Source organism: Schistocerca gregaria, chromosome 8 (assembly GCF_023897955.1).
Source record: "Schistocerca gregaria isolate iqSchGreg1 chromosome 8, iqSchGreg1.2, whole genome shotgun sequence".
NCBI lineage: Eukaryota > Metazoa > Arthropoda > Insecta > Orthoptera > Acrididae > Schistocerca > Schistocerca gregaria.
The window spans coordinates 490,284,972-490,299,835 of NC_064927.1; the positions used below are offsets into that span (position 1 = coordinate 490,284,972).

At 45.3% G+C, this 14,864-nt stretch overlaps 1 protein-coding gene across 4 annotated transcripts in view; it reads right to left on the reverse strand.

Annotated features, from left to right (window-relative positions):
* Positions 1–14,864, reverse strand: part of LOC126285378 (acetyl-CoA carboxylase) — a 385,520-nt gene that overhangs the window by 261,383 nt on the left and 109,273 nt on the right. For 3 of the 4 annotated variants that reach the window (XM_049984706.1, XM_049984707.1, XM_049984705.1), the window contains exon 2: positions 2,095–2,311. In XM_049984706.1, coding sequence (XP_049840663.1) covers positions 2,095–2,303 — 209 coding nt within the window. In that variant the 5' untranslated portion in view covers positions 2,304–2,311. Of the gene's footprint in view, positions 1–2,094; positions 2,337–14,864 lie in introns of all 4 variants that reach the window. The other variant, XM_049984704.1, reaches the window with a different exon arrangement.

Consider the following 14,864-nt stretch of genomic DNA (forward strand, 5'->3'; position numbering starts at 1 on the left):
CAAGTACATCACCCTTGTATAAACCTTCTATATACTCCTTCCACCTTTCTGCCTTCCCTTCTTTGCTTAGAACTGGGTTGCCATCTGAGCTCTTGATATTCATACACGTGGTTCTCTTCTCTCCAAAGGTCTCTTTAATTTTCCTGTAGGCAGTATCTATCTTACCCCTAGTGAGATAAGCCTCTACATCCTTACATTTATCCTCTAGCCATCCCTGTTTAGCCATTTTGCACTTCCTCTCGATCTCATTTTTGAGACGTTTGTATTCCTTTTTGCCTGCTTCATTTACTGCATTTTTATATTTTCTCCTTTCATCAATTAAATTCAATATTTCTTCTGTTACCCAAGGATTTCTAGCAGCCCTCGTCTTTTTACCTACTTTATCCTCTGCTGCCTTCACTACTTCATCCCTCAGAGCTACCCATTCTTCTTCTACTGTATTTCTTTCCCCTATTCCTGTCAATTGTTCCCTTATGCTCTCCCTGAAACTCTGTACAACCTCTGGTTCTTTCAGTTTATCCAGGTCCCATCTCCTTAATTTCCCACATTTTTGCAGTTTCTTCAGTTTTAATCTACAGGTCATAACCAATAGATTGTGGTCAGAGTCCACATCTGCCCCTGGAAATGTCTTACAATTTAAAACCTGGTTTCTAAATCTCTGTCTTACCATTATATAATCTATCTGATACCTTTTAGTATCTCCAGGGTTCTTCCACGTATACAACCTTCTTTCATGATTCTTAAACCAAGTGTTACCTATGACTAAGTTGTGCTCTGTACAAAATTCGTGCATTATCCTCCTGAAATGTAGGGTTTCGCAGGGATCGAATGAAGGGTTAGAGCCTTGGGTCGTAACACAGCTGAAATGTAACCTCCCTGTTCAAAGTGCCGTCGATGCGAACAAGAGGTGACCGAGACGTGTAACCAATGGCACCCCATAGCATCACGCCGGGTGATACGCCAGTATGGCGATGACGAATACACACTTCCAATGTGCGTTCACCGCGACGTAGCCAAACACGGATGCAACCATCATGATGCTGTAAACAGAACCTGGATTCATCCGAAAAAATGACGTTTTGCCATTCGTACAACCAGGTTCGTCATAGAGTACACCACCACAGGCGCTCCTGTCTGTGATGCAGCGTCAAGGGAAACTGCAGCCATGGTCTCCGAGCTGATAGTCCATGCTGCTGAACACGTCGTCGAACTGTTCGTGCAGACGGTTGTTGTCATGCAAACGTCCCCATCTATTGACTCAGGCATCGAGACGTGGCTGCACGATCCGTTACAGCGATGCGGATAAGATGCCTGTCATCTCGATTGCTAGTGATACGAGGCCGTTGGGATACAGCACGGCGTTCCGTATTACCCTCATGAACCCACCGATTCCATATTCTGCTAACAGTCATTGGATCTCGACCAACGCGAGCAGCAGTGTCGCGATACGATAAACCGCAATCGCGATAGGCTACAATCAGACCTTTATCAAAGTCGGAAACGTGATGGTAAGCATTTCTCCTCCTCACACGAGGCATCACAACAACGTTCGACCAGGCAACGCCGGTCAACTGCTGTTTGTGTATGAGAAAGCGGTTGGAAACTTTCGTCATGTCAGCACGTTGTAGGTGTCGCCACAGGCGCCAACCTTGTGTGAATGCTCTGAAAAGCTAATCATTTGCATATCACAGCATCTTTTTCCTGTCGGTTAAATTTCGCGTCTGTAGCACGTCATCTTCGTGGTGTAGCAATTTTATTAGCCAGTAGTATAATATGCAAGCAGCCTCCTGCAGAAGTAAATCTAAGAACTCAACACCGTGCCGACGAACGTTATCTTGTCTGGCACAACAAAGAGGAACGTGTGAACGACACTGACAAGAAGAAGGGACATAATGATAGGACTTGTGTTACGACATCAGGGAATAGGTTCTATGGCGCCTGAGAAAGTTGTGTTAGTTGACAACTGCAGAGAAAGAAGGGGATGGAAAATATCCGACAAACAAATGAGGTCCTGAGTACAGGTGGTATTCCGAGACTAAGAGAGTGGCGCAGGAGCGGAAATCGTGGAGGCAGCTGTCCAGTGACGGCACTGACCTGAGCCTCTTTCGGCGCTCGGTGAGCCCCAGCAGCAGCAGGGGGCCGGCCGCCCCCGCGCCCGCGCCCGGGCGGCCCGGCTGCTGCGGGAACTGGTCCGCCTCCTCGCCGGTGGCGCCGCCTCCGGTGGCGCCGGTCTGCGCGTCGTCGTCCGCCGGCGCCGTCTCCTCCTCATCGCCCACCGTGAAGCTCGGCTTCTCGCCAGACATCACCTTTGCTGCAACACCCAAAACAACACCCATCTTTAACTTTTTTTAAGCGTACTGTCTCGTCCGACGTCTGTCCGTTCCGCCCCTATTGCAGGAGCAACTGTCTTGTCTCAATCTGCTACTCCTCGCAGCTGCGTATACCACAGCGCCCCCCACTGAGGTGACAAAAGTCTTGGGATAACGTTACGCCGGCCGCGGTGGTCTTGCGGTTCTAGGCGCTGCAGTCCGGAACCGTGGGACTGCTACGGTCGCAGGTTCGAATCCTGCCTCGGGCATGGATGTGTGTGATGTCCTCAGGTTAGTTAGGTTTAAGTAGTTCTAAGTTCTACGGGACTGATGACGTAAGATGTTAAGTCCCATAGTGCTCAGAGCCATTTGAACCATTTTTGATAACGTTACGCACAGGTACAGATGGCGGTAACATGGCGTACACGTATAACACACGAACATTTAACACACGGCTACAACATGAACAAAGCCACAGGGGCCGTGTTCCTGGACATCGAAAAGGCTTTCGACCGTCTCTGGCACAACGCACTGATACGCAAACTAAGCGAAGCTGGTTACCCCAACGGACTCATAAGTCTCATGCACTCACATCTCGCGAACAGGTGTTTCAACACTAACGTGCAGGATAAGCAATCAACACAACATGGTATCCAAGCTGGAGTACCCCAAGGAAGCGTCTTAGCGCCCATCTTGTTTAAGCTGTACATTAACGATTTCCCAGCAACACAAAATGGTTCAAATGGTTCCGAGCACTATGAGACTTAACTGCTGAGGTCATCAGTCCCCTAGAACTTAGAACTACTTAGACCTAACTAACCTAAGGACATCACACACATCCATGCCCGAGGGAGGATGCGAACCTGTGACTGTAGCAGTCGCGCGGTTCCAGACTGTAGCGCCTAGAACCGGTCGGCCACTAGGGCCGGCCCCAGCAACACAAAACACGACGTTAGCCATCTACGCGGATGACACCGTCATCCTTGCGCAAGATTTGAAACCGTCGATCATCAATTCACGAATACAGACAGCACTTAGAACAACTGAGCCTCGGTTGGAACGATGGCGTATTAAAGTAAACGTCGACAAGTGCGAAGCTGTTCTGTTAACACGTAGACCGAAACTACTGCGCAAACATCAACACAGCAGACCGATAACACTACATACACTCCCAATACATTTCCGAGTTCAGATACCTAGCTGTCTGGCTGGACCGGAAACTTACATGGGGGGGACCACATCGTGTATGTTGCCAACAGAGCGCTCTCGAGGCTTAAACAGCTCTACCCAACGTCCAAAAGGGAAAGCACGCTGAATAGGAGGGTGTCGAGGTCCATATACATGACACTGGTTAGACCTCTGATGACTTACGCAGCTGCCGTCTGGGGATATGCAGCTCCTACACGACTGCGCCGCCTGCAGATCATACAGAACAAAGTGCTATGAATCGTTAGCAACGCTCCACGTTACACACGCACCGTGGATTTTCACCATGAATACCGCCTTGATACCCTCAAGGAAGTATTCAAAAAACACGCCACACGACTATACGGGAACTCCAGACACTCGAACAATCCTTTCATCCTCACTCTGGAAACTGCGATCACAACCATAGGTGGAAGCACAAGCGGCCAAAGACACTACTATCAGGGCATAGCCACCTATCATAAACTAACATTCACTAACAAGCGACAAACGTCGGCAAGCCCCTGCATATCAGCAACACTGACTGGTAACTGACGGCTGCTATTACAGTCGACCAACAGGCCACAGCAGGGACACCGACGAGGTCGCCAATGATGCACAAACAAATCTCCAACATCACCCTACACAGTGAATCCGATATACGACCTATAGGACACAAAAACGATAACAAACCTAACTGTTGCAGGTTGCTGACGCTTAACGAGAGCCCAACACCGGCACCCAGCGGCAGCCTCCGAGCAACAAAACCGCACAACGTCAAAGGTATCGACATGCACGATACCCACTACTAACAAAGCCTACATTTGCACGACCTATCGCAGGCAGCAAGACATCCGCTACTGCTCTTACCACCAGACCTAACTATCGCAGAGGTTTTTTTCCCCTTGGCTCTTGCCTTGGCACTTTTTTTCCCTCTGCCTTTCAAATCGCTACCCTTCGTTCGACTTCGACCCAAGCCGGCCGGCGTGGCCGAGCGCTTCTAGGCGCTTCAGTCTGGAACCGTGCGACCGCTACGGTCGCAGGTTCGAATCCTGGCTCGGGCATAGATGTGTGTGATGTCCTTAGGTTAGTTAGGTTTAAGTAGTTCTAAGTTCTAGGGGACTGATGACCTAAGATGTTAAGTCCCATACTGCTCAGAGCCAACTTCGACCCAATTTACCTCCAGATGAGCGCGTATTAATGGTTAACATTAACCACACGTACGCAAACATCGCAGTACCCACATCCTGCGACACCTCACATTAGTGAAAACTAACCCTTATGCAGAAATGGCAGTAGACCTATTGAGTTGGTCATTATGCCCCTGTGGGCGTGGAGGGGCTCCACCTCTGTTTTTCTTACAAAAAAACATGGAATAAATAGGGAGTGCATTTTTACTCTGGTGACTAGTGTGAAAAAGGTTACCGACCTGATTAACGCAATTTTAACAGATTTTGAACGCGGAATGGTAGTTGGAGCTACACACATGGGACATCTCACTTCGGAAAACTTTCGAGAATTCAATATTCCGAGATCCTCAGTTTCAAGAGTGTGCGGAGGATATCAAATTTCAGAGAGAACGTCTCGCCACGGACAACGCAGTGGCCGACGGCCTACACTTAAGACCGAGAATAGCGGCGTATAGGTAGAGTTGTCAGAGCTAACAGACAAGCAACTCTGCGCGAAGTAACGCAGAAATGAACGTAGGACGTATGACGAATATATCCTTTGGGACAGTGTGTCGAAATTTGGCTTTAATGGGCTATGGCAAGAGACGAACGACGCGAGTGTCTCTGCTGACAGCACGACATCCCGTGCAGCGCCTCTCGTGGTCCCGTGGCCGTATCGGTTGAACCCTACACGACTGGAAAACCGTGGCCTGGTCGGGTGAGTCCCGATTTCAGCTGATGGTGGGGTTCGAGTGTGGCGCAGATCCCGGGAAGCCATGGACCCAAGGTACTGTGCAATCTGGTGGTGACTCCATAATGATGTGGTGTGGTGTGGTGTGAACCGATCGTTGACTGGAAATGGTTATGTTGGGCTACTTGGACAACATTTGCAGCCATTCACGGTCTTCATGTTCGCAAACAACGACGGAATTTTTATGGATGACAAGGCGCTATATCACCGGAGCCATAATTGTAAGCAATTAGTTTGAAGAACATACCGAACATTTCGAGGGAATGATTTCGCCACCCAGATCGTCCGACATGAATTCCATCGAACATTTATGGGACGTAATCGAGAAGTCAGTTCGTACACAGAATGCTGTACCAGCAACCCTTTCGCAATTGGAGACTTAACTGTAGAAAGGTTTTAACTGCCAAATTCGTGAAAAATGTGATAAGTGGTTTGAAAGGTGCAGGATATCGAGGAAGATACGAAAAGTGCTATGTCCACCGACAATTGCAAGTCGGTACATTTGCCATCACTAGATGCCAGTGGTGCTAAGTTGTCTGCTCATTTCATAAGAATGGTGCAGTGTGCCATTCAGGTCTGTTTGTTTCGCTTTGCTGCATTTCGATTGATATGGCTGGCTCAAATGGCTCTGAGAACTATGGGACTTAACATCTATGGTCATCAGTCCCCTAGAACTTAGAACTAATTAAACTTAACTAACCTAAGGACAGCACACAACACCCAGCCATCACGAGGCAGAGAAAATCCCTGACCCCGCCGGGAATCGAACCCGGGAACCCGGGCGTGGGAAGCGAGAACGCTACCGCACGACCACGAGATGCGGGCGATTGATATGCAGCAGGTTATGTTTGTGCCCACACTAACGCACTCGAAGGTGTTTTACGCCGCCAGTTATCTTGCTACAACATGGCAGTATCTGTAAGCGACACCCTTCAGTCTTACATGTACTTGTGGGATCAGAATATTGCTGGTGGAGGTGGAAATGAAATCGCGCCATGCATGCCGAAAGTGTTAAACAACGGGGGAAAAATGAAAAAAAACCTTATTTCTAGAATGAAATTTTCAATCTACAGCGGAGTGTGCGCTGATATGAAACTTCCTGGCAGATTAAAACTGTGTGCCGGTCCGGTCGAGATCCAATGACTGTTAGCAGAATATGGAATCGGTGGGTTCAGGAGGGTAATACGGAACGCCGTGCTCAATCCCAACGGCCTCGTATCACTAGCAGTCGAGATGACAGGCATCTTATCCGCATGGCTGTAACGGATCGCGCAGGCACGTCTCAATCCCTGAGTCAACGGATGGGGACGTTTGTAAAACAACAACCATCTGCACGAACAGTTCGACGACGTTTGCAGCAGCATGGACTATCAGCTCGGAGACCGTGGCTGCGGTTACCCTTGACGCTGCGTCACAGACAGGAGTGCTTGCGATGGTATGCTCAAAGACGAACCTGGGTGCACGAATGGCAAAACGTCATTTTTTCGGATGAATCCAGGTTCTGTTTAGAGCATCATGATGGTCGCATCCGTGTTTGGCGACATCGCAGTGAACGCACATTGGAAGCGTGTATTCGTCATCGCCATACTGGCGTATCACCCGGCGTGGTGGTATGGGGTGCCATTGGTTACACGTTTCGGTCACCTCTAGTTCGCATTGACGGCACTTGGAACAGTGGACATTACATTTCAGCTGTGTTACGACCCGTGGATCTACCCTTCATTCGATCCCTGCGAAACCCTACATTTCAGGAGGATAATGCACGACCGCATGTTGCAGGTCCTGTACGGGCCTTTCTGGATACAGAGAATGTTCGACTGCTGCCGTGGCCAGCACATTCTCCAAATCTGTCACCAATTGAAAACGTCTGGTTAGTGGTGGTCGAGCAACTGGCTCGTCACAATACGCCAGTCATCACTCTTGATGAACTGTGATATCGTTTTGAAGCTGCATGGGCGGCTGTACCTGTACACGCCATCCAAGCTGTGTTTGACTCAATGCCCAGGCGTATCAAGGCCATATTATGTCCAGAGGTGGTTGTTCTGGGTACTGACTTCTCTGGATCTATTTACCCAAATTGCGTGAAAATGTAATGACATGTCAGTTGTAGTATAATATATTTGTCCAATGAATACCCGGTTATCATCTGCATTTCTTCTTGGTGTAGCAATTTTAATGGCCAGGAGTGTATTAATACAGACAATTTAGTCAATCAAATAAGAAAGAGAATGGCAATCTCAATTCGACGTCTTTTGTTTAGGACTGACATTTCATTCAATAAGAAGTGTTCGTCAGATTCTTTTTACTGGATTGTTTTGAACACCTCAGTTATGTTTGGTGTCAGACTGCAGTACCGCTATCGTTATAAAGGCCGAATGTTAGCACGTCTCAGGAAAATGCTGTGGCAGAAAACACCAACGTTGTGGTAAAAGGCTGGTAAAACTTATTATTCGGTCCAGAAGTGGTTTCAAAGCATAAACTTACGCTACAGAGGTGCTTCTGAAACTAAAACGTAGACCTGAAATGTTCGCACTATTGAAATCTTATTTACCATAAAGTACGCTAAAAATTATTCCCTTTAGAAAAAAAATGCGCAAAACATGGGATATCTGTTGCCACCGGACCAAGCTGGCAGACAAGAGGTCTTATGGACTAGTCTGCCTTCTTCGATTCTCTTCAGATTTATTGCAGTTGAAAGTCAGTATCCGGATATCAGCTTTATAAAGCGATTCTAACAAAAATCAAAAAATATACTTTGAAGATTTTCGAGCGTTGTTATAAAAAGTTACTAGTTGTTTTTAGACGCCGGCAGCTCTGTGGATAGTTCTAGTAATTGCTAGAAATATTGTACATGCAAGGTAGTGGTTCGAAATCCTCTGGACGCAACGGTTTTCCATTTTTATTTGAATTTTATTTTATCAGACTGATACGTTAACAAACATTTTATCATATTTTAGAAACGAAAATATATACTTTGAAAATTTTGCACTGCACTTCGAAAAATTAAACAGAAAATAATACTTTTTTTATTTATATAGATTACGAAGAAACACTACCGTAACATAATTTTTTCATTTAACACAAGATTTTCCCAATTTTCATGCTATTGGTAATTAGAAATCGAAAATGTTACTTTCATTTAAACATTTACGATTCAGTATTCGTTAATTTGTTTATTAACAGTTTGTGTCTACCGGCAGCTTTGTAAAAAAGAAAGTGTGTTTCAGGATGTAATTGAACTGCTTTAGCAAATTTATGAATTTAGGTCCGAGCACTGACCGTAAATTCCCAAACATATGAAGAAAATTGAAGGCGGCCAGTCGGTCAGCGTTCCTTGGGCGCACTTTGACTGTTAGAACCAGCAGACATCCTTCATATGATACCATCTGTTGGCTTCGGCAACTAGCAACCAATGCATCCTCTTCAAACTTAACCTACAACCTCGAGCTATGACACGGGGCAATCTGCCACCACAATAAATAAATAAACAAATAAAAAATAATGGCGAACAGCATAAAAACTGTTAGTTTTCAGTTCCCTTTCCGATTTCAAATATCAGTTCGTAGCGAGACAAAATAATATCGCAAATAATTTGTAATAACTCCTAAAATAATCCCATTACGGACTCCCTTTGCCAGACTACCAACTCGTCTGGTATTTGTCAGTGAAGTGCCTGACTCTAAAGTTGGTTATTACTCCAACAGCTCACTGTACTTTTAGAGAACCACCACACAGAAAACGTTATGCGCGAACAAAAGACTGCGTTTTATTGGCAGAACACAAATGATGCATCAGATCTCCTGAAGAGACTGCCTTAATTACGTTTGTCCGTCCTGTTCTAGAGTTTCCTCCTCTGTACGGGATCCTTACCAGATAGGATTGACGGAGGACACCGAAAAAATTCAAAGAAGGGCAGCTCCTCGTATATTATATAGCGAGATAGGGGAGTGTGTGTCACGGATATGATAAGCGACTTGGGTAGGCTTTCATTAAAACAAAGGCATTTTTATTTGCGGCGAGACTTCTCGCGACATTTCAATCACGAAGTTTCTCCTCCGAATGGGACAGTACGATCTAAGGGAAAAAAGGACGCACCGCGAAGGAATTATCTGAATAGGAGGGAACTTGGTAGAATGTGATGTACGTGTAACGGCAAACAAATGATTAAAATGTCAGAAAAATTGGATGATTTATTCAAGAGAAAGTGTTTCACAAATCGAGCAAGTCAGTTACGCCTTGGGTTCACCTCTGGCCCTTATGCAAGCACTTAGTCGGCGTGCCATTGACTGACTAATAGTTGCTGGGTGTCTTCCTAAGGGATAACGTGTCAAATTCTGTCCAATCGGCGAGTTACAACGTCAACATCGCGAGCTAGTTAGAAAGCCGTGCCCACATTGCTCCAAACATTCTCAACTGGGGAGAGATGCGGCGACCCTGACAGCTACGGTGGGGTTTGGCAAGCACGAAGACATGCAGTAGAAACTCTCGCCCTATGCGGACGGGCATTATCTTGCTGAAGTGTACGCCCAGGGTGTCTAGCGGTGAAGGGCAACAAAACGGGGCGCAGAATATCGTTGACCTACCGTTGTGTTTTAACAGTGCCGCCGATGACAACCAAAGGGGTCCTGCTATGGAAGCAAATGGCATCCAGACCATCACTCCTGATCGTCGGACGCTATTGCGGGCGACAGTCACGTTGGTATCCCACTGCTGCCGGGACAGTCACGTTGGTATCCCACTGCTGTGCGGCGCATCTCTAGACTCATCTTCGGCCCAGAATCTCACTGCCTGGAGTAGAATTGGCTTCACTGACGAGTCCCATTTCCAACTGAGCCCGGATGTTTGTCTGTAGGTGTACATCAGATCTACAGATTTCCGTCACATTCGGATAATACCTTTGTGTTGGTTCGGTTTTTTTTTCCCTTAGAGCAAACGTTATTGACTCTCAGCTAGGTAGAGGAAAAGTGATCATCATAATAAAATAAGAGAAATCGAAGCTCGCACGGAAAGGTTTAACTATTCTTTTTCCCACGTGCTATTCTCGACTGGAGCGGTAGAGAAATTGTACGAAAGTGTTAAAAAAATTCACTCTGTTGCGAAGTGTGTGCCGTTATAAAACTTCTTGATAGATTAAAACTTTGTTCCAGACCGGAACTCGACCGGGAACCATTGTCTTTCACTGCCAAATGTTCTGCCGACTGAGCTACCCCATCACGACTCACGACCCACGACCCGCCCACACAGATTTGTTTCCGCTAGCACCCGATCTCTTTCCTTGCAAGTCTCACAGATGTTCTCCTCCGATATTTGCGGGAATAACACCCCTGGAAGAAAGGATACTGCGGAGACATGGCTTAGCCACAGCCTGGGGAGCTATTTCCACAACGAATTTTCACTCTGCTGCGGAGTGAGCGCCGCTAAATGAAACTTCCTGCCATATTAAAAATGCGCGCCGGGGCGCGAGTAGAGCCCGAGATCTTTCCCCGTCGCTGGCAACTAGGAAAGTACAGCAGATGAGGCACCGCTGGAAGTAAAGCTGTGAGCCGTGCTCGGATGGCTCACTTTGGCGAGTACTGACCTGCAAAAGGCAAAGGTCCCATCTTCGAGTTCGGATCCCGCTGTCTTAATCTGCCAGGAAATTTCAGTATGAAAGTCATTCGATGAACCTTCTGCGTAGCACTTAAGTGTCAATTGCAGGGTAGTCATGTACATGTAGAGACGCGTTCTGCATCGCAGTGGTTTGCTACTGAAATTCCGACACAGTACGTCCTTGGAAGTGCCGGCAACGTGTTACCTTCCCCCAAATACGTCTTGCGAAATAACCACAACAGGAAAATCCGAGAAATTACGGTTACTACTGTGATAAACTGGCAGTCGTTCTTCGCAGACGGAAGGGAGAAAAGAGAACGGTACCAGAGGTGCCGTAAGATGGCTGGTAGAGTACAAATGGATAATGACCAATGGAATGTATGAATCTGCAATGATGTTTAACTAAAAGTGTTAAGGAAGAGGAGAGGAGAGATGCGTGGACAAAAAATGTTTCTGTCTAAGAACCTGGTTAAGGCAATGAAAATAGGCATTTCTATGTCAGACATTCCTGATGTTTCCTACGGAGCGATTACTATGATTACTATTTGACATATAATTACTGTAAACAAAAATACTGTAATATTCCTAGAGCTGCATTAAAACTAAAATTCTAATTATATATTATTTCTAGAGTTAGACTGTAAAACGAGAGAAAAAAACCTGACATTTGTATGAAATTAGGTTATGAAAGTGGAAGTGTGAAGTGAAATGACGCTTTGTCTGTCAGTATCTGGCGATGAGAAACAGTCTTCTTGTTACACAACAGTGACAGACATATGGATATCAATGTAAACGCCGCGCATGAAATGTAGACCATGACTACATAAAATATGAGGATTAAAACCTTGGCCGCATGGTACAATAGTAATAAAATCATCTGACAGGTCACGGCTGCTTTAACTCACTTCAAAGCTATTAAAAGGCAGTTGGTTTATCATGAATAATACAGCTCGAGGCTTACGCGCTGAACATGAGAAGCGTTACGTAAATTCCCTCATTTTTGACAACACGCAAGTGCTTTGTTGATCGTCTTTCCCCTAGAAGCAGGCAATGTAAATTCCTCCGCCGTATTACACATTACAAACAGCAACGGTCGACAAGGTGAGCGGAATATACACTAGTGAAAACTATCGCTCGTAATCGATACAAGCAACGCGATAGTAACGTTTTACAGAAATGGCGTGGACGCAATAAGGACGGAATATAATATTAATGCGCGCTAGAACAGCGCCAAACTACAAACAGAACTTCATAATTTCTTAGAACCGGCTGTTTTTTGTGGTACCCGACAGTGAAAATAATTTTTTCAGAAAGCTTGTCTAAACAGAAGTGTTTCAAAACGACGCACTGCAGGTCGGAAGTGTTGAATATTAATCAACCTTTGTGTAGCAGTTGCGCGTGAATGAATTTCCCTGGCTAATGAAGTGAGCACCACTCTTCACTGCTGACAGAAAAAGTCACAGGCTAAACACACATTTCACTGAGCCAGAACAGGTCGAATTTGGTGCGCTTAATTAAGTTTTATAAAGGCAGTGGGAATTGCTGCCAAGCAATGTCGTACCATATACCCGAAAGAGTTTCTGAAATTAATAGCAAAATTAAAGAATTTTCTTGCCAAGTGTACCATATGTATTGCAATCAGTAACGCTGACTTACAAGGGGAGGCCATATCTTTGGGATCACAGATTTACTTCTAACATTGTATACCATTAGTAGGCCATTAAAACAACGTAATGTGCTACCAGTAAGGTGCACTACTCTGGTAACTCTGAGAAAATCGCAAGACAAGTTTTGCGCGTCTATTATGTGGTTTATTTATCTGTGCGTAGGTACTGGGCGTTAGAGTTCACATTGGCCAAATGGTTAGCATTCGACCTTCGTGAAACGAAGGTGTATGAGGCGACAATTCGACTCCCACTCAAACAATTTTTTTAACCTATATTTTTTTCCATTATTGGTCATATTATTTTAGATTACATTTAAGAGGTAATATAATTAAAAGAAACCACGTGTATTTGTCTGACGTTTTAGTGAATTTAATCTCATTTGACTACTTACTATTTCAATTAAATTTAATTGTTAGAATAAACATATTTATAAATGTCGACCAGTAAAGAAAGAAACGCAGAGAGTTTTCCTGAAAATGTACACCTGTCGTGATTTGCGCATTCCTTCACACATGCAGCGGTGAGACGTTGATAATGTCGCTAGAACGGTTAGTGTAGGTACAAATTTTTTGAATGTCTCAGAATTTACACGTGCGCCACAGCAATGAAAGGGCCTCTGTTCCTCGGCTACTGCAGATGATAAATTTCATGACGATTCGAACCGTCGCCTCGTCCACGACCCTCTCGCAAAGCCTGATCGTACTGACTTGTTACGGCCGGCACCTTCGCACAGATACGTCAGTTACTAATAGTCGCGTAAAACTACTATTGCAATTTTCTCGGAACTGCCGGAGAAGTGCATCTTAATACTTAAACATTATGTTGTTTTAGTTTCCTACTAAAGGTGTACAAAGTTTGAAGTAAATCCGTGATAGCAACGTCGTGGGGCCGGTGTGGTCGAGCGGTTCTAGGCGCTTCAGTCTGGAACTGCGCCTCGGGCATGGATGTGTGTGATGTCCTTAGTTAAGTTTAAGCAGCTGTAAGTTCTAAGGGACTGATGACCTCAGATGTTAAGTCCCATAGTTCTCAGAGCCATTTGAACCATTTTGAACCAACGTCGTGGCCTACCCTTGTTATTCACGTGGTTCACCTGCTGCAATTGGAGAACAGCAATGGTTCTGTTGCGTTAGAGACGACACAAAGTCACTCACATGCTGTCCAGTCAATAAACACACATTTAACTCCACATCTGCAGTCATGGACTGTGCGGCTGGTCCCGGCGGAGGTTCGAGTCCTCCCTCGGGCATTGTTGTGTGTATTTGTCCATAGGATAATTTAGGCTAAGTAGTGTGTAAGCTTAGGGACTGATGACCTTAGCAGTTAAGTCCCATAAGATTTCACACACATTTTTTTTTTTCACGTGTGCACACCAAGAAACGACGTTTTCGATCCCTAATAACACCCGAAGATAGAAACATTTATACGAGCGTGTTTTCGGCTTCGTTACATTTATGTTTACACTGTCAGTTCTGCCTTCCACGACAATGTCGACAAAATTTTCAGTGAACAATGGTGCTCGCTTCATTAGTCAGTTGAAGTAATTGATGAAACAGTTCCTTTTGTGCTGTGAATGGAAGATCATTTAGTGGACTCCCACAAGGACAGAGTAACATCTGAAAAAATAAATAGTTTCACAAGAACAACCGGGAAATGTGTCAGATAGGTACAAGGAATTAATCGTCCACAACAGTTTTACTCCTGCAGTGAAATAAAAATTACGAAATGGAGTAATGAAAAGTTGATTACAGCGGTCTGAAAGAAGTTGTGTCCGTTGATCTTATCCTTCGTCCTCAAATGAAGACGTTATCCAGATGTTTCTGAAAAACGATACACTGCAAACCTCAACGACAGTATAACCATTTCAGTCATTTAAAGAGCAGAGCGTTCGTAAGTAGACAAAAATAGCTTTTGCGCCTTAAAAACACAACACAGCCGCCATCAGTATATGTGAACTTAAATCTATACAGAACAATAGCAATACTAGAAGACACATCAGCTCATTCTATCACATTTGTTCTATAATGAATCTTCCATTCTGTTACCGAGTTAAAGGATGATTTCTGCATGTAACTCATAGGCTTTGGCTGACCCACTTCTCCGTATGTCCTTTTTACCAGGAGTTACAGTCCAACGGGAGAGCAAGAGTGAAGTTTGAAAAGTAGGAGAGACACACATACTGGCAGAACTCAAGCTG